Source organism: Trichomycterus rosablanca, chromosome 22 (assembly GCF_030014385.1).
Source record: "Trichomycterus rosablanca isolate fTriRos1 chromosome 22, fTriRos1.hap1, whole genome shotgun sequence".
NCBI lineage: Eukaryota > Metazoa > Chordata > Actinopteri > Siluriformes > Trichomycteridae > Trichomycterus > Trichomycterus rosablanca.
In genome coordinates, this window is record NC_086009.1 from 4,718,262 (window position 1) to 4,739,076 (window position 20,815).

Genomic DNA, 20,815 nt, shown 5'->3' on the forward strand with positions numbered 1-20,815 from the left:
CTCAAACGTCTACAACCATAGACATATTCAATTTGGTTTACCTATAGAACAAAGCTACAGCTACAGTTAAATACATTAAACAACAAACAGTGATTGAAAGTGTCACTAAAGAAGCCCAACCTATTTCAGCACCATGGGACGAGAGACTGAAAGAGAGAGCATGGGGTGGGGTGGGTGAAGGTGGATGGGGGGATTGACGGAGAACAAGAGGGATTGAGTGTGTATGTGTGTGCTGGACAGCAGCACTGGGAGCAGAGAGGATGGAGATCCATCCGGACCGCTTTAAGGCCGTGGCAGGGAAAACTTTAGGAAAGATACACAGGTAAGCAAGCAGCTCTGTATCAAAATATAAAGTATAAGGAATCTTCATATTTTATACACTTTTGAATTAAAAAATCAGTTATGCCAAGTAAGTAAACTAATTTTATAAAGTCATATGCAACTGTAAATACAATGTAGGGCATGATGCGGCGTAAATTGGTAACACAAATTGACTGGGAATTCAGAATAACTAAATTTCCATCAGAAGCAACCAAATAAGTGCATTTTTTGTCATGTAAAGTGGACGGCATTGATTTACTGTAGATTTATGCTAAGAAGGTCAATAGGCATTCCAAAATATCAAGAAATACAATTTTCAATCATGGTTAAGCTGGTTCAGTTTCTTTTACAACTTGGCCATGTGTTTTAAATCTTGTAAACTCTTCTTATAATATTATATTAAATGCATACATTACAAGGATTATACGTGATTATACAATAGTTTTAAACATGGATTTTATATATATGATAAAATGTTTTATAGTTGCTCAAATGAAGCTCTTATTATTGATCCTACATTGGTGTATTTCTGGCAGAGTTAAAGCTTAGGATTAAAGGTGAACATAAAGTCCTGTCCTTGCCTTGCTTATCTTCTGAGAAACATTTTGTTTCTGTCATCTTGGGACAATTATTTACTCATATGAGTAAAAAAGTGAGGATTTTTTGATGATCTGTTACTCATCTGTCCATGTATTTGTTAAATATATGTCCAACTCTAGATTTAAATCTAGTCCAAGCAGTTTTTCCAAATACTGAAGAGCACTGGCTAAATTACTTTACCTCATAAGACTGGGATGAATTTAGGTAATCTAGAACAAGGTTTGGAATATAAACGTCTTTAGCATTCTTTCCCTAATCCTCTATAAATGTTATTATCTAATTTGCATAAAGTTAATAATTAGTGTACATATTGAAGCACATGTCTGTTACCATCAAACTAAATGAAAGCTAATTACTGCTATCGACCTGGCCGGGCGTCCAACAGGAACATTTATCTGTGTCTGAGAGAGGGATGATGACAGGGTTCATAATTGCTAGAGTAAATATGACCTCTGGTGGCTGAACGGAAGAGGGCATAACGTGACACTGCATATGCCTTACACCTCCGTGTGACTTAGGCAGGCAAAAAGAAGTGGACGGTAACTGTATGCTTGCTGAAATGGGCGCATGAGCATTCTTGGCTCTCATCGAGAGTTAAGCAACAGTAAATGCAAGAACAATAAGCTGGGAATAGGGATCTAAAAACAAGAATACTTCATGTAGAAGGAGTGTATTAGCAACTGTATGTCATATTCCCAAACTGCTGTGTCCCAAATAACATACAATAAACGACACAGTATGTTCAGTTAGCTTTAAAAGATTTGCAACATTATTTAAAGACGAAGTGTAACAGAAAGTGTACAGTATGTACAGAAGTAAACAGAGAGAGAAAGAGAGAGAGAGAGAGCATGTGTGTGTGTGTGTGTGTGTGTGTGTGTGTGTGTGTGTGTGTGTGTGTGTGTGTGTTCCGGATAAAGCTGCATTACGGGGAGCAGTACAGTCAGCAGCTTATTAATCATTTAAAGCCTCTTCTGCTACTACTGTTACAGCTTCCCAATGAAACAACTCAGATTCAACAACAGTCCTACCTTACACGTGCACTCATCCTCACAATGTTTTCACACCTACTGGCATGCCTTCATGCCTTGTTGTACAATGCACACCACCTGACTCAGTAGCATCTGAATCTACTACTCTGTCCTACTCTGTAGTTGTCAAAGTGTAGCACTGGGTGGAAAAAAACTACGAAAGATAAACATGAGATCTGTATGCATCTGACTTTGGTTTTAGACTGCATGGGACACAAATCTGTGATTTGTTAATTTTTTAAACTCTCAAAAGTACAAAGAACAGATTTCTGATGTTTTTACTGACCAGCTTTAGATTTTATGCAAAATTTGTACCACAAACCAGCTCAACAGGGGCAAAATAGGAATAAAATGTTTACAGTATATTCATGTTACACCATTTTGAAACATTCCACAATAAGCAGGTGAATTGTTAACAGGGGAGGGTATCATGATTGAATATAAAAAGAGGATCCACCAAAATGCCAAACAAAGACAGGTTAGGGCTAATCAGTTTGTGCCAAAAAAAAGTGAAGTGTCAATTGGTTCAAAAAGAACATTTAGTAATGCAAGACTGTATAAAAGTCACACCATCTACTGTACATGATATTGTGGAAAGATTGAAAGAATCCAGAGCAAGGCTAGAAACCACTGTTGAAGATCCTCAGACAGCATTGCATGAAAAGCCCTCATGCATTTTACAAAATGTCCCAGCTTTTATGGTAATGGGATTTGTTGCAGAAATCCCGTTATCCCTAAATTGTCAATAAATGTCTCCTTCTAGTGTGTGCAAACCATTGATTGTACCAGTTTTTACAGTTTAAAATTTAATGTGAGGCACAATTTTAGACAAGTAATATAAGAGTTTAATTTGTAAAACTACAATACATTGCATCTATTTTAATAACTGTTAATTCATTTCTTTAATTAAGGTGTTCATGTAAAAGGCAAAAAATATTCCACAGCAGATATTATGTATCGGTTGTGAATTACCATTAGTGGTCCTCTGGACTACTAGCTGTAATAGATTTATGATTACTTGTGTCTAAAAAGCTTTGCAGAATTTAGAACCATGGCTAATTTGAAGAAGACTTTCCTAAATCACTTAATAATTATATGGCTGAAATTGTGTGGGCACCTGACCATGATCTTGCTGGACATCGTATTCCAAAACCATGGATTTAATGTAGACTATGCCTTTATAACAGTCTCCACTCTATTGGGAGGGCTTTTAATAAGATGTGTGTCTGTGGAAATGTGTGCCTAATTAGTCAAAAGAACATTTGTGAGGTCAGGTTATGTTACACATGTTACACAAGAAGGACTGGACTGCAATTTACATTCAATTTTCCAAAGGTGTTAAAGGGATTGAGGTCAGGGCTCTGTCCAGGCCACTGGAGTTTTTCTTGACCAAATCATGTTCTGATGGACGCTGTTCTCTGTGTTGAAACAGTAAAGAAAAATCCCCAAACTGTTGCCACAAAGCCTCTGTATCCAAAGAATCCAATTCAACCATATCAGTTAGTTATTTGTTCAAATTTCTCACATGTAGATGTGGTTTGTTGGTTATCTGATGCTCCTGAAGGTCACGTTGTTTGGATGTGTATGTGTAAGTGTTTGTGTTGAGGACTGAAGTCTCTCCCTAGGTGACACAGTCCCACTGAGACCCAATCTGTTCACTGAAGGCAGGGGTGGGGGGTTGGAATTAAAGTACATAGAGCTGTTAGCACACACATTCACACACAGATTTGTGGATTTGCTTTGGTTTAATCTGGTACCTATTTCAATAATGGTCAGAGGAAGCCAGAGAGCACAGTGGGATTATGTATTTTTTTGACGGTCGAGCTTCATCCTTTTACTGAGATTAAAGGAACTGTTTGTGAGGTTTGTGTGTGAGAGAATGAAAGGTACACACACAACTAAAAATTAGGAAAAAATATTGGTTAAAGCCGAACACCTATCTAGAGGCTCTATTTCCACTGCATATTTACAAAGAGGAACTGGCCTAAATGGGAAACAACAGACCTTTGGGTTCTAATTTTAATCTCAAAAGGCAAAGCAGTTCCGTCTCACGAATAAGGTTTAACAAAGCATGAGTCCAACTGTAACCACAAATAACCTTTAATGCTAAGACTACGCTTGATCTTATTGTGCCTTTTAGGCCAGGATATATAATTGTGAAATACAATACTATAGAAATACTCCAGAACCCTGGCACTGCACGAGGTCCTGGATGTAAGTTGAGATTGAAGATTTAACCAATAAACAGATTATTAATAGCTGTGTTATTTCTGTTTTATTTTCAAGAGAACAAATAAAATATTAAAAAGAAAGAGTGTGGCTAGATACAGACTGCTGCGCTACAGTCTTGTACGATCTTTATAAATAAAACACAATAAATAATTCAAGAAAGTGTACTGTCTGGGGTTATTGCTGGCCAAACCCTGGAAATAATGGGCCCTCTGATATTTAGGTTGTAAAATATCATTATTTAAACATTATTTATTATTTTATAAGTCGAGTATTGAGGCTACCCATCTGACAAATAACAAGTGAAGATCTTTTTATTTTCACTTAGTCACATGGTTGTCTAGAAGGAATTACAAAGCTTTTAAAGTGTAATACGTCAAAACTGAATACAGAGACAGTTTTGTGATTTTACATCTTCTTTGCTTCTCAAAACTACTTACACATAGCTTACATAACTTACAAAACTTACATAGCTTAATGTTCTTTTATCTCACCGGTAAATTACAGAGCAAGACTGTGATAAGATAAAACGTGAGCCGTTTGCTGCAGCAAATGAATACATAATCTGTAATCCTGTATTTTTATCCTCAGTATACACATGCTGATATATGTAGACACATGCAAAAACTCCAATCCACCACAAACAAGGTTAGATTGTAAAATTAGTGCTAATTGCAGCCTAAGGCTGTTCATATTAACAGTAAGCATATGTGCTGCAGTTGGCCAGCAGTCTGGCTTTAACTGGCTTGAGCCTTAATTACTGTTTCTATTTATGCATGAGGACCGTGTATGATTTACTGAGACATGTTTTATCATCAAACAGAAGAATGATTTCAATATAAAAGGAAGATAAAGAAAAACACAGGAATGGACACGTCAGTTTATGCCATAACACGTCTCTCATTGACGCGCACGCTCATTTCCGGAAGTGAATCATTTCAGTAATCCTAATCTGGTGGTGGAGTTTGAGATTATCTGTGACCAAAAGATCCAGAGATTGTAGGGAGAGGAAGGAGTGGGTTGAAGTGGTGAGCGTTTAAGCCATATATCTTTCACGACAAAGCATTGTCAGCAAGATGTGAATTTCTTTTTTAATACTGATTTTTTAAATAACTCAGAAACACACACACATAATAACAAACACACACGTGTGCTATGAGAATTACAAATCTATTTTAATTATACACACACATTTGTGTCTCTGCTGTCATGGCACTGATTCGTGATTTTTTTTTTAAAGCTGATGGGATTACAAGAGATCTGCTTTGTTGGGAAAAAAGGGAGAGTCAGAGAGAGAGAGAGAGAATTGATAGTTCAAGCCCCACTACAGCCAGGTTGCCATTGTTGGGACTTTGACCAAGGTCCTTAACCCTCAATTGCTTGGATTGTATTAAATCAGTTATAAATTGATTTGAATTAAAGTGTCTGCTAACTCCTATAAATATAAACATACAGAAAATAGAGTATATATTTTACAGATGCAGTCACAACAAATAATTTAAAATAAATTATGTTTTTTTTTAATTATGTACTAACAGTGTGTACTAAATTATGTACTAAATGTGGTGTAATGAGACTCAGCTGGCATGCAAAAAGCTCTAAACTAAACAACTGGACAACAGCAAACCAGGTTTTTTTTAATCCAATAATGACCTTACAAGTGCTCTTGTTGCTACGTGAGCAGAAAATTCACACCCCAAATTCTAGTGAAAAGCTGTTATATAAATGTCTATGATTTAGTAATGGGATGTCTGATAAGCTCATAGACAGCTGTCCACATTAAACATTATTCTATGTCAAGCGTCCTTATTAAATGCAGGAATCCTATGAACCTTTTACTACTAAAGAATTACCAAATAGTGTTTTAATGGTTCATGCTTGTAAATTTTACTGTCTAAAACTAATAAATAAAAGCTCCACGGTTTCGTGAAAATCAAATCTGAAAGTCTAGGCATGGACGGCAAATCACCTAAATATTTACTGATGGTGCATAGTGATAGTGAGTGCAGACTGTAGTATCCAGATGGTCTCTCTTCAGGTGTTTGTTCAACATCCATGTTTTTATTTCCACTGAGATAACACCCATTTTATGTTCTGCTCTCTCTTAACTGCAGGTTTGCTAAGAATCTGCTGTATGTCAGGATATTATTAAATGTCAGTTATAGACAGTTATTAGCACTAATTGTCTCTTGGCCCTTTCCTGTTTCAGCATGACTGTTTCACTGCACTCATAGTGAGGTAGAAGACAGAAAACAGCAGAAATGTTAAACACACAAGTCATTCTCTAAAATTTTGACTAATACCAACAACAAACACATAACATAAACATCCAAATAACTTCTCCTTGTATCTCCAGGATCATTGAAAAGCGTCAAGAGAATGGCGAGACTATTGAGCTATCAGCAGAGGGAAGGCCTGAGCTGGTGGAGGAGAAGCAGCTTCCTGTCGTGGACTGCACATGCTTTGGCCTGCCACGGCGCTACATTATCGCCATCCTCTCTGGTCTCGGCTTCTGCATCTCCTTTGGCATTCGCTGCAACCTTGGTGTTGCCATTGTCAGCATGGTCAACGAGCACACTGTTTTTAAAGGAAAAAAGGCTGTCATAGAGGTAAGAGCAGGACCAGCCCCTACCACCCCTCCCAAAATACAAAAGTACTAGTAAATGTACTAAGAATAATTTAATTACAAAAAATGGTAAATAATGACAATATACGGCTATTAATAAATAAAAGAATCTTTCCTGATGCTGTTTTTAATAAAGTATTTACAGTACAATGGCAATTAAGCTTAAATCATATGGCATCATCATTTGGCATATTTGCAAATCAGTGTAAATCTTTGTATTAAAAAAGTGAAAACATAAAAATGAAAACTAATAACAAAAATCTAAACTACATTTAAATCGCCTTTCTTCATCTCCGCTTTAGGCTGCTCAGTTCACATGGGACCCAGAGACGGTGGGGATGATCCATGGCTCCTTTTTCTGGGGTTACATCGTCACACAGATCCCTGGAGGATTCATCTGTCAGAAATTTGCTGCCAACAGGTTATTTCTCCATTCCATCATCATGTGTCTGTATACTTGTGAACCGTGTTTTATACTGTATGTTTAAAAGTATTTGTTTATCTAACTTCCTTAGAGTGTTTGGATTTGCGATTGTAGCCACATCTGCTCTGAACATGCTGATTCCGGCTGCGGCACGGTTGCACTATGGATGTGTCATCATGGTTAGGATATGCCAGGGTCTTGTGGAGGTACGCCATCTGGGTTTGTTTGAATGTAGTAGCATCAATAGGAAAAGTAAAAAAAGGGAAAACACTTAATATTTTTTTTATTAATTACTGCTTACTTACTTTAAAAACACCACTCTACACTTAAAAGAACATTTTTATTTAATAGATGAGTTCAAGGTAGCAAGGTAGAGAAGAATTTAGTTTCATAGTTTCATCTTTTATTGATATTGTTCTGCTCTGTCAATTTGAATGTCATTTCTGTATCATTAAAGACAGTAATTACATGCCATTAGCTTTTCTCCAGTTAGACTTTAGCTTTGATCACAGATGACAGATGACGACTATCGCTGTTTTGAACACTATTCAGAAAAGATCATGTGCCATGATGCAATCATATAAAGGTCTTGTACTTAAACAATTCTGATCTTGCATTACTTTTACCTACTACTCCACAACAGGGTGTGTCATATCCTGCCTGTCATGGGATCTGGGCCAAATGGGCTCCTCCTCTTGAGAGAAGCAGACTGGCTACAACAGCATTCTGTGGTGAGATTGCAACCAGAAAATATTAACTGTCTATTCAGAGGATACTGTTATAACAACATAGGATGCCAGAAGTGTTACTCTTATCCCCAACCTCTTATTCTGAATGACTGCAAAAGAAACTGAAATTTAATCACAATGCTCAAAAAGATAAATAAATCTCACAGTACATCTTCCAGCTGTAATCACCAACAATGGCTTTGCAACCAAGCACTAACTGTATTCATTTTTGATTATGTGTATGAAAAAATACATTTAAAAAAGGAAAAACAAAATTGTCTAAAAACTTGTCCCCACTACTGTGAAATACTAATGGTGGTGTCTGTGTCTCAAATAGGCTCATATGCTGGCGCTGTGGTGGCGATGCCTCTGGCTGGTGTGTTAGTTCAGTATACTGGATGGTCGTCTGTGTTCTATGTATACGGTAAGTAACAGTTATCTGTACACACACACACACACACACACACACTTTAAAATTGCATGTATAACAAGCACATGATCATTATGTGTCCACATACAGGCCATGAAGTGTTTTGGTTACAAATTAACAGTACATTGTACTATTATACTATAACATTATAAACACTAAATCATGATTATTATGGTATGTTTGTGGCATGTTTATTACCTATTGTTTTAGGCTGCAGCTAAACTTGACAGTGTGTGGGTTTTTTTTAAGCATTTATTTTGCTCTGAACAAGAAAGGGGCAAATACTATTAATGTACAGTAAATGTGGGTTGTGAGATTGGTATATTGGTGGATTAAATCACAAGCTAGCAACCTGTGAAGGCAGGCTATCATTGGAACGTTTCCAGTTTATATATTTATGATTATTTAGAGATCCCGGTATTGATAAAGGGGGGCAAAATATGTAGAGAGATTTCTATTTGTAGTACTTGTACTAACTTTATGGTAAAATCACCATTTGGAATGGACCTTGTAGTACATGTAGTATATGGTACAATCTCTTTCCTGCTCACTCTGTACTCTCTCTATCTTAGGTAGTGTTGGAATATTGTGGTATCTCTTCTGGATTTTGGTGTCATACGAGAGTCCAGCTGTTCATCCTACCATTACCCCAGAAGAGAGGAAATACATTGAGGATGCCATTGGAGAGACAGCAGGGCTTGTTAACCCACTTCAGGTGCACATACATGCTACATACTTATACACACACATACACACTTACAGTATTTCTGTTCTTGAAAAGGCTTATTATGCAAATCTTTCACTAAACCTCAGAGAGATGCATTATGCAGTATGTAAACATAATGTTCTCATACTCATTTGCTTGCTCATTCTTTCACAGATGCAGATTCATAACCATACAGTGTTTTTATATTCCCTCTCTACTGTTTCTCTTTTTTATCTTTCTCTTTCACTTTGCATATGAGGAGCTGTTCTGTGTATGTGAGAAGGCATAACCTTGAATGTATCCTTTCTCTGCAGAAATTCAAAACGCCCTGGCGTCATTTCTTCACCTCTATGCCAGTTTATGCCATCATCGTGGCCAACTTTTGCAGAAGCTGGACCTTTTATCTGCTCCTCATCAGCCAGCCAGCGTATTTCGAAGAGGTCTTTGGCTTTGAAATCAGCAAGGTGAAGAACACAGCATCACACACACCTACATGCAACAGAAATATTAAAAGTGAGAGGAATAAAAGAGTCATATAGTAACAGGCAATTGATGCAGCTTTAAAACAAAGAATGCTTTAGAAGACAAGAAACCCTAGGCATTCTGCAGCATTTCAAATTTTGTAATTTTAAACTGATGTTGGATGATTAATATCCATTAACAGTGATAATCAGAAAAAGGGAATTTACCTTTTATGCCAGTGCAATACTGTGTAAAACGGTCCACATGCTACTCTCTTTTGCTTTCACTCAGGTTGGCTTGGTGTCGGCACTCCCTCATTTGGTGATGACCATCATAGTGCCGCTGGGGGGGCAGCTGGCTGACTACCTTAGAACACACAACATAATGAGCACTACCAACGTCCGCAAACTTATGAACTGTGGAGGTGAGAATGCGAGAGAGATACAGAGCGTGTTTACGTAATTATTGATGGCTGTGATAGTGTCTGCATTTTGTCTGGTCCAGGCTTAGCAGCTGGGGCAATAATCGCAGATGCATGACATTCATTCTTACATCCACACTAAATGAACACACATGCATGACTGAATTCTGCAAAATTAGAGCACTGAACAGGTAGACAGCACATGACCTAGAAAAGCTGTACATTCTTACTCTTAATATTCAGCCATTTGTTGTCATCTGTACACTTTTATAAAAGCCAAATTGTAACATTTTGCTTGGAAAAATGTCTGGATGGTCAAATTGTATCTAAGAACCATCAACCATCAGGTCTACCATGAGTTCGAAGCTGCTAGAACATGGGTCACACTGTCCACAATCAGACAAGCTTTATAAACCACTGGAATTTCTTTTTCAATAGATTACTGCCAGTGATTAATTAACATTAAAAACTGAAATCTCCTATTCACAAAAGTATTCAGACCATTTGCTTTAATTATCATTTAATTATCAAGTCCATCTAGTGCAATCTAAATGGGACAGGGTTTGGAAAGGCACACACTTGGGTCTACAAGGGCCCACATTTTACAAAGCATTATTAGGATCAAAGCCAAGCAATTGGTATAATTTATTTTATACATCTGGTGGCAGAAGGTGTGGCCGCAACATCTGAACTTATTTTTTAGAAGTATTGTTGACACACTTTTGAATATATAGTGTACATAACATTGTGCTGGTCCAGAATACTAATTGCATGTATATCTTGCAGGATTTGGAATGGAGGCCACATTGCTGTTGGTGGTTGGATTCTCTCACACTAAAGCAGTGGCCATATCCTTCCTCGTACTGGCCGTTGGCTTCAGTGGATTTGCCATCTCAGGTAGGAACTAATAATACAACTTAAAATATGTTGAGATAAAACCTCATACTGGTCAGGTTAGTGGGCTTAAGCCAGGGGCAACACATCCTGGTCAGTGTGACAGCTGATTTTAGTGACACATACATGCATAAATTTACACAGTTACACATAGGGGCAATTTGAAATAGCCAATCCACCTTCCACACAATGCCACTCATAAAATAAGAGCATAGAGTGTAATATATGGATGATTACTGTATAATAAACAGACTGCAGGATAATAATCCTGGGTTATTTAGGGCAGTGTTAGCTCAGTGGTTAAGGTACTGAATTAGTAATCAGAAGGTCACTGGTTTAGGTCCCACCACTGATAAGTATTTACTGTTGCTTTGAATGAAAAGATTCTCATAATTATTTAAATGTAAAAAGTACAGTCTGTTTACTTCAGACGTTAAATCCTTCTTGTTTTCTCTCTCTAACAGGTTTTAATGTGAATCATTTGGACATAGCACCACGATATGCTAGCATCCTGATGGGAATTTCGAATGGAGTGGGCACTCTATCAGGCATGGTGTGCCCTCTGATAGTGGGAGCCATGACCAAACATAAGGTACATGCTAATAATAGCACATAACATGACCAGTACGCAGAAAACAAAACCAGTTCTAACACTTTTGTTCCTCTTCAAGAGCAGAGAGCTACATAAATATTAATAATATCTTTATTAATAATTATTTATTAATAATAAATAATAACACTTTCTCATTACCTCCTGTCTTGTTCTGTCTTTTCATTTCTCACAGACACGTGAAGAGTGGCAGTATGTGTTCCTCATAGCATCACTGGTGCATTACGGTGGTGTGGTCTTTTATGGTACGCCTTAGTTACATGCTCTGACACATTTGATAAACACAGTGGTTCTTGACAACTATAACTGTGCTAACGAAAAAAAATTGGTTATATCTCCCTTTGTAGGACTATTTGCTTCCGGAGAGAAGCAGCCGTGGGCCGATGCTGAGAACACCAGCGAGGAAAAGTGTGGAATCCTAGAAGAGGATGAACTGGCCAATGAAACTGAAGAGCTTTATAGGACAGGCGGCCAATATGGTGCCATTAACCAACCAAATCCTGCTGGATTTAACAGTGGTGGAGGTGGGGGAGGGTCCGGATGGGTCTCTGATTGGGACAAAACAGAAGAATATGTTCAACCCGTTGGGACAAATAGTTATCTTTATGGGGGAGAGGAAGAGAGGGACCTCACATAGTGAGAGACAAACACAAACAGTACATGTAAACCGGGGTCGTCAAATTCACTTAAGTACAGTTTGGTGGCTTTGATTTACAAAATCATCAAACTGTGCTGGACTTTGAAGGTGAAGTCAGTGTATAATATCAATTTATTTTTTCCTTGCAATTTTTCCTCACAATCCAGCAGCTGATGATAAAGCAGATCACTGACTAAACCTTTAATATAAAAAAGAAATATAATGAAATACTGTATACAGTAAACTATCCATTGCAGTTTTAAGGTAAAAGTGTTTGTATGAATGAATGTGGAGTGGAAAACGACAGTGCTGTGTTATAACATCTGTATTTTAGGCTTTCTGCCAAAATCACTGTAATGCACTTAATATGAGGATGAATAATGTGATGTGTCTCTTCAGTGTGTGTTTGAATTAGAATGCATGTATGTACATGTGGGGGTGGAAGGGGCCTGGGTTCTTTCTTTAATGTGAAAAAGCTCCTGGTGTTTGTACATGCTTTATAAGGTGTGCTTGTCCTCAAATGAGGAAATGTGTAACCTTACGATCAAATGTGAATGTGCTTTAAACCTGTGTGTATGTGTATTATTTTATTTATGGTTATACAAGCACACTGACCTCCCTCTTTGCCTCATGTTTGTTATTTGACCCATGAAACCTGTATTTACACTCCAGACCAGTACATTCTCATGTAAGTGTGTGTGCCTACGTATGTATTCATGTGTTTGAGCGAGAGAGAGAGAGAGAGTTTAATGTCAATGTAAAATACAGCAATAGAAACAGACTTTATTTACATTATAATAGAAACAGACAAATTTATATACATGTACAGTATGTTTACCAGCAAGGACTCTTCTTTGAGACATTAATTATGAATTGAATTAAAGGAAAAAATACTACAGAGATCAAACTCAAAATGGGCATCATTCTGCGCCTTTATAAATGTGGTTCTAATTATTTTGTTTCTGTGCTGTTCACCACATAAACTTTGTGTGTTACTTTATTCTCTGGTGGTGTAATTTAATTAAAAAGGTTCTAAGAGCCAATTATCATCCAAAATGAAGATGTGATCCATGTTCTCTTTCTGCACTGACAGAACCAATCAGACTTGAAGCAAGAAAAAAGTTGGTGTAACCTGGATTATAAATTCAATTTTGAAACAACAGATGTTTAGATGTTAATTAATAATAATAATAATAATAATAATAATAATAATAAACTTCCAATTTTCAGATTTTTATTCAACACATTGTTTTATCATAATTCTGGATGGACATCATAGTCGTGCACACAATTTGGCATAAATGCCATCAGTACATGGTCCCAACCTGCCTTGTGTCAACAGGAAAGATGGACAGAACTATAACCTTAACCCCACTGAACGGCTTTAGGATGAAATGGAATGTAAAATGCAAGCCAAGCCTCATCCGAGATAAGTGCCGGACCTCACAGATGCTCTTGTAAGTGAATCTGCATAAATTTCAAAATCTCGAGGAATGCTATCCAGTGGGGAATTGAGGATTTAATAGCTATAAATAGTGGGCAACCTTCTATTTTATTTATATTATTTAATTATGAAAAAGCTCAGAGTAATAAAGTGTACATACACATAAGTCTTAGATATAATTATTTCTAAAATATAAAACTAATAGCAAATAAGAAGTACACTCAAGAATATCTGGAACTTAACCGGAATTCGCCACAATCAATACCAGTTCTGAATAAAAGCTTGAGTGGTAATTTTTCCAGTCAGTACTGATAGCTCTGGCACATGAAGCAGTACTCGTCAGTATCCAGCATTATGTGATATTTACACCTCAATGCCTTTTCCAACACATTTACTTCTGTTTACTCTTTTCCATCTCATTCATTCTCTTGTAGTTAACTTCTCTCTCTCCACCCACTGAGGGCATCTGCTCGGCTCTAATCTTTGCCTAAAATCACCACGATAATCCTTTCATCCATCTGTCATGGGGAGGAGAAAGAAACTGTACGTACAACCATCTCCGTCATCTGTGTTACCATTGACATCTAGTGATAAACTAGAGTAAATACAGTAGCTGCAGGGTCTGTCTGCATGGGTCAGGACTTCAGCAGCTTTTACTTGCTGTTACTCTTAGTACAAGCACAAGCAGTTTTTACACACAAGTCTCTATTTTGAATAGGCACAGACATTTTTATATTTACATTTTAGGCATTTAGCAGATGCTTTTATCCAAAGCGACTTACAGTACTGTGTCAGTGTACAATTGAAGCAGTTGAGGGTTAAGGGCCTTGCTCAAGGGCCTAACAGTGGCAAACTGGCAGTGGTGGGCCTGGAACAACTAAGCGTCTTTGAGTATCTTGAAAAGCGCTATATAAATAAAATGTATTATTATTATTATTAACCTTTTAATTACTAGTCCAGTACCTTAACCACTAGGTTACAATTGCCCGTTGTTAATTTGTCTTTGTTAAATGTCTGCGTAGCGTTTTTCTTGTATTCTTTAGTTTCCTCCTAAAGTATACATTTTACATTTACATTTCCAGCATTTAGCAGACACCTTTATCCAAAGCGACTTACAGTATACAGTCTGAGCAATTCAGGGTTAAGGGCCTTGCTCAAGGGCCCAACAGCAGCAACCTGGCAGTGGTGGGGTTTGAACCAGCAACCCTCTGATTACTAGTCTAGTACCTTAACCACTAGGCTAGAGCTTGCAAGTAGGTGTAGGTGGACTGGCTATTATACATATAATATATTTACAATACTAAATATTTGAGCTCTTCTGGAACTTTTTATTGTCATGTTTTACACACTGGTTACATTCATGACAGGACAGGTAGTTACTGGTTACACAGGATTCATCAGTTCACAAGTTTAATGTCAAATACAGTCATGGGCAATTTTGTATTTCCATTAAACCTCACTTGCTTGTCTTTGGACTGTGGGAGGAAACCGGAGCATCCGGTGGAAACCCACACAGACACGGGGAGAACATGCAAACTCCACACAGAAAAGACCTGGACCGCCCCGCCTGGGAATCGAGCCCAGGACCTTCTTGCTGTGAGGCCAAAAGTGCTACCCACTGAGCCCCCACTAAAGGTAACACTCAAATCTAATTGGTACGCATACGGATAGCAGACCATCAGGGAGCGTACTAGGCTTTGATGATTGGCTAACAATTGTTTCCGATGATCTTTAAGCCAATAGTATGTGAGAATGTGAGACAGAGCGGGTTATGATTGGTCTGTTGTTTTGATGATCCCGCCCCTCCGCGCCCACAATGAATCTGGGAGAGGTTCAGCTGGAGGATCTGAGTGTGTGGAACTTGTGGATTGATTTTGTCCTGTAGTGTCTGATTTCAGGATTAAACCCCGCAGTGTTCTGGGTCTAGTGTAGAAGAGCGAGTTTAGATCCGACAGACTGGTGCTACACTCCTCTGTACTGAGTATTAAGTACTTTTATTGATCCGGATCGTTGAAGGGTGCAGTGATGTGGCTCAGCGGCTAATCTGTGTTCTTCATTTAAACTCACCGCTTGTACATTTCAACCGCTGGAACTCCCACCTCAAGTTTACAACCCTTAAAAAAGGTAAAACACGATTCATTTATTTTATAATGATCATTTTTAAACTTGTTGACTGTTTGGATTGTAAGCAGCCAAACTGACCGAAAGGATTTTGAGTAGGCTAACCGCTTAGCCAGATTAGCTAACGGTAAACGAGTTTCGGTTCTTTAAAGTGACAATAATTAGTTTAATATATCAATCGCATGACAAACAAATAATACCGCTTAGTGAGTTAATGTATGTTAAACTTAATTGTTATATAATTTAACACGTATTCGGCACATTTACTCAGTGTTTGCTGAGGCAGTCAAAATACGATGGTCGTTTTCCAAATATCAGTCTGCAGTATGTCAAATTAGTGCACCACCCAGCAGTGCCGATGCTGCTTTTGCACACTATCAAGTGTCCTAGATTTGGATTTGGGACGCAGCCGAGAATGAACCGGTTACAGGCTGTACTTCCTACACCCTGTGAAAGTGCACTACAAGGGGGCAGGATTGTAGTTTTTACACCATATTTAGTGCACAGTGTCCAATTTTAATAACCATTTTCTCATTGTTTTACTGATTTTATGTATTATGAAAGTAAGTAGTTTTATTGCATTTCATTGCTGGACGTTTTATTTTGACTTACTAATGTTGTATTCTAGTCAGTGATCACTGTTTGTTGATTTCAGTTATTTATTTTAATAGCACCAAGTTTAATTCCAGAAATGTTGGAACAGTTTGTTAAATGAACATAAAGACTAAAAACAGTCATTTGTAAATCCCCTTAAACTGTATATATCACAAATGTACAAAATTGGGATACAATAATATATGTATATAATATGTGCTTATTCTAAAACTGATGCCTGCAACACATTCCAAAAACTGCCTTGGCATTAACGGAGCTTCTACACAGGTGTTTGTGCTGAGTATGTGTTAAGGCACATCACTTTGCCAAAAATGCACCAGCAATTGATCCATCAGTTCAAGGACAAAACTTTACTGAGTATCTGCAAAATGTTCATCAGTACATCAGAACTTAATGAGCACCGTTATGACCCGGTTTTAACTAAAATTCTAAATTGTTGTGGCTGATTTTGCACAAACACATGTATTTTGGATTTACGAGCTCAACGCCTAAAGCCCTGAGCAAAAGGAAAAAGTTACCAGATTGTGTGACTGACAATTATTACACAAAATTACACATACCTGCATATACCATTCCAAGATTAAATCTGACCTGACTACTTTGTAGCACCTTGCTGTTACTATATTATGAGTTTAAAACATTGTTTCCATCCCTTGTTAGTAATTTGTTGTTTTTCTATAGCATAGTTTCCCAACATGCTTTATTATGACCGTAGTGTTTCTTCTTTATCCCCAGATGACCGAGTATAAGTTGGTGGTGGTGGGGGCAGGAGGCGTTGGGAAAAGTGCACTCACCATACAGCTCATTCAGAACCACTTCGTGGACGAGTATGACCCCACCATTGAGGTACATCACACAAAGAACATGACTATCACCCACCCTGCTTCAAAACCCAGCCACTTTACTTCTGCCAAGCCCAGACTTACCAAGTAAAAAATGCAACTGAAAAACTGTCAATCATGTTTCTACCAGCCTGAGGGCATTTCCGAGCACTATGTCGTCAGAACCAACTAAACCACCTTTGACAGGAAACCACCCAGTCTGGCAATGTTAATACTGACTCATAGCAGGTCAATTTCTGCATGTTGCATTATTCTGTGAATGACATAAAAATGCTTGTGGTTGCCTTAAAAGTGGGATTGAACTGGTTCATACAGACTGGAGTTATTGTAGACTTGGACCAGCTTCCCCAATCCTAAGACCTTTGGGATATGTTCTTCCTTGCCTTCATATTAATGACAACCCAACAAGCAAATCTCTTTCTCATGTAGAGGCGTGACACCAAGCAGCAATTTATGTGACAGAGGGGACTTCCCACACATATCTGTATCAAGTACGGAGAGCCAGGCTAGGCTCCGTGTGACTCCACTTAACCAGACTGTTAGCACTGACTAGACATTAATGGCAGTGTAGCCATGAGGGGGCATTAGACTGCTGTGCCACCTGACACCTGACCACCTAACAACTTTCCTCAGTGTTTTCTTTTTAAGCTTAAAACCTCTATTGTTTGTTGATTTCTTTTGTACATTTCACTTGTTGATCACACAAGTATGCATGAAAATGTAAGCTTTTCCTTCGTTCACCATAGGACTCGTACAGGAAACAGGTGGTCATCGATGGTGAGACGTGTTTGCTGGACATCCTGGACACTGCAGGTCAGGAGGAATACAGTGCCATGAGGGACCAGTACATGAGGACTGGCGAGGGCTTCCTCTGTGTGTTTGCCATCAATAACATTAAGTCTTTTGAAGACGTCCATCTCTATAGGTAACGGTTTTATTGGTTAGGCTGTACCCGATTGAAGTGTCATTTCTCCAGTCTACTAGTCTCTGGTATATTCCATCATGTGTAGTTTTGATATTGTTATTGAGATGTCTGGAATAGGTCACTCGACACCAGGGGACAGAATATTTTGTAAATAGTATGAGATTTAGGAAGCTGGCTGTAGGTAGTAGCAGCTGCTCAGATTCAGTAAAACTTGATGTATAACACACTGAATCCACATCAGATACACTCATACCAACAACTTTTTATAAATAACTAATTCCTAAATTATGTTCTTAGAAGCTTCACAAGGCAAACATAATCTGTACCAAATGATTAAACAGCCACTCTGTCTGTGTGTATGTAGGGAGCAGATAAACCGGGTGAAGGACAGCGACAGTGTTCCGATGGTGTTAGTGGGGAATAAGAGCGATCTGAACTCTCGCACAGTGGAGACACGTCAAGCACAAGAGCTGGCTCGTGGATACGGCATCCCGTTCGTTGAGACTTCTGCCAAAACTCGACAGGTACGCGAACACCCCGATACACTCGAACACCATTTCTGCTGCTATTGTGCTGGAGTTTTACAAAACACACTCACTTCTATAAAATGATGGGTTGCATTGGTGCTTCCCAGTGTGAATGGAAATGAGTCCGGTTTAAGGAACACAAGATAGCCTAGCCTCACAGCCAGAAGGTCCTGGGTTCGATTCCTAGCTGGAACGGTCCGGGTCCTTTCTGTGTGGTTTGCATGTTTTTCCTGTGTGTTTCCTCCGGGAGCTCCGGTTTCCTCCCACGGTCCAAAGACGTGCAAATGAGATACAAAATTGTCCATGACTGTGTTTGATATTAAAACTTGAACTGATGAACCTTGTGTAACCAGTAATTCCTGTCCTGTCCTGTCCTGAATGTAACCAGTATTTACAATCCTAATAAAATAAATAAATAAATTCTACTTCTCTTTCTACAGGGTGTGGAGGAGGCTTTCTACTCCTTGGTTCGGGAGATCAGGAAATATAAGGAGACGCATCGCAGCAACAAGAAGAGCAAGAAACAGAGACGCTGCACTCTTTTATAGCAATACTTCTACCCACTCTTGCACTACATTCCTGAAATAGCACTGTGCACACTCACACACCTGTACACTCTGCTGTAGCAAACTAACCCCGTCACCTACGTTATCTTTGGTCCTCCCAGTGACTGAACACAGAGCAGAAGTCAAAAGTCCAGAATCAGGAATGTTAGAAACGATGCCAAGGCTAGTTCAGGTCTTGGCAGTATGCTGTACTATATACAGTTATTGGTGGTGATTGTAGCTGTGCAGGGTGGAAACAGTGTGGCCTCAAAGTCCCTGGTTTTAGGTATGAATCTTTTTGAGAATCATGTGTAGCTTGTGTATTAGAATTGTAAACTTTGTCCTGGTACATGTTTTAATAAAGTGGCTGACAGTTCTTTGGTGGTGCAGTGGTGTAACATGGCACCATGGCAAAGAGTTCAAATCTCAACAGAGCCACTGACCTGGTCGGGCATCCTAACAAACACAATTGGCCATGTTTAAGGGAGGGAAGGTCAGGCGGGATCTCACCTTGCTGCTGCTGCAATATGTGATCTCCGGGGCTGATCCAGGGGTCTGTGAGAGGGGTGTGGGGATGGCATTTAGTCACATGGAGCCTAGCATTGTTATGCATATGCAATACAGCTCTGTGTGTGTGGGAACCCAGCACTGACGGGTGATAAGAAGCAGCCGCTGATTATGGTGATTGTGCAAGCGGCAGCAGAGTCACAGTCACAGTCGGGAATTGCAAATAACTAGATAGGGAGATAACAAATAAAATTGCTAATATTTTAATTTCTGAAACTTTTAGTATTACCCATATTATTAAAAACCCAAATGTGTTTGATTCCAGTTGTTCCCTGCTTGGTACTGGCACACTGATATCACTAGTTTAAAGTTCTCGGTTTGGTTGGCTACATCCTGAACCACATTCTGTCACTTTAAATAGTATGTTAAGATGATGCTGTTGTAGCCAGATGGCATACTGTTTAAAATGCAATCTTTTCTGCAATATTAGGTCTTTGCTTACCAGTACAAACTATTGTTACCTCTCGGTATGGGAGATGATTTCTCATGCAGGTGCACATGAAGTGAGACTGAGGACAACCTTTCAAATGTGACTCACTCAGTCTGAGCAGGAAGTTTCTCCACAAGGAGAGCTGTTGGCACAGTGAGTTGGCGTCCGAACCAGTCAGGACCCTGTGTGTCTTTGTAACAGGAGCCGTTCAGTCAGGACTAGTTCTGGTTGGTGTTCAGAATCAGCTTTGGTGGGTTTGATTCCAGTAATTCTGTGCGTACAATCTGAATTTTTTTTTAGTTTGCGACCCACCTGTAACCACTCTAATACTGAGTAAAAATCTGTATTCAGTGGCACCTGTAGAGGTGGTGTTAAGTCGAACGTAGACCAAGGCCGACAAACACGCCATTTAAATGCTCAACTACCACTGTGTTCATGCCTCATTTCCACTCCTCTGTAGTTAGATATCAGAATGAATGGTCTGAAATAACTAGCTTTATATTGTACAGCATTCACACACGTTAATAAAAGTTCTATTTTTTTGAAAAATGGGGTTCAGACGCATGCTAAACATTCCTGTTGTAATTGAAATGAAACTACTTTTTGAGTCTTTTTTTTTTTTTAATAAATAGAATTTTGGCTACAATTGATTCTTGCCTTTCTGTTGACAGCTCACAGTACCT

General features: G+C 38.5%; 2 protein-coding genes across 2 annotated transcripts; both read left to right on the forward strand.

Annotated features, from left to right (window-relative positions):
• Positions 1 to 260: 260 nt before the first annotated feature.
• slc17a7a (solute carrier family 17 member 7a) lies at positions 261 to 12,203 on the forward strand. The gene is made up of 13 exons (XM_063018741.1): positions 261 to 322; positions 6,535 to 6,787; positions 7,107 to 7,225; positions 7,320 to 7,434; positions 7,872 to 7,959; positions 8,294 to 8,380; positions 8,959 to 9,101; positions 9,407 to 9,556; positions 9,846 to 9,978; positions 10,762 to 10,872; positions 11,334 to 11,461; positions 11,655 to 11,724; positions 11,827 to 12,203. The coding sequence occupies exons 1-13, from the start codon at positions 261 to 263 to the stop codon at positions 12,114 to 12,116; spliced, it is 1,749 nt and encodes a 582-aa protein (XP_062874811.1). The 3' UTR covers positions 12,117 to 12,203.
• A 3,188-nt stretch (positions 12,204 to 15,391) lies between these two features.
• On the forward strand, positions 15,392 to 20,766 carry zgc:55558 (GTPase KRas). The gene is made up of 5 exons (XM_063018480.1): positions 15,392 to 15,684; positions 17,032 to 17,142; positions 17,885 to 18,063; positions 18,428 to 18,587; positions 19,031 to 20,766. Exons 2-5 carry the CDS (start codon positions 17,032 to 17,034, stop codon positions 19,136 to 19,138), a joined length of 558 nt encoding a protein of 185 aa, XP_062874550.1. The 5' UTR covers positions 15,392 to 15,684; the 3' UTR covers positions 19,139 to 20,766.
• Positions 20,767 to 20,815: the final 49 nt, after the last annotated feature.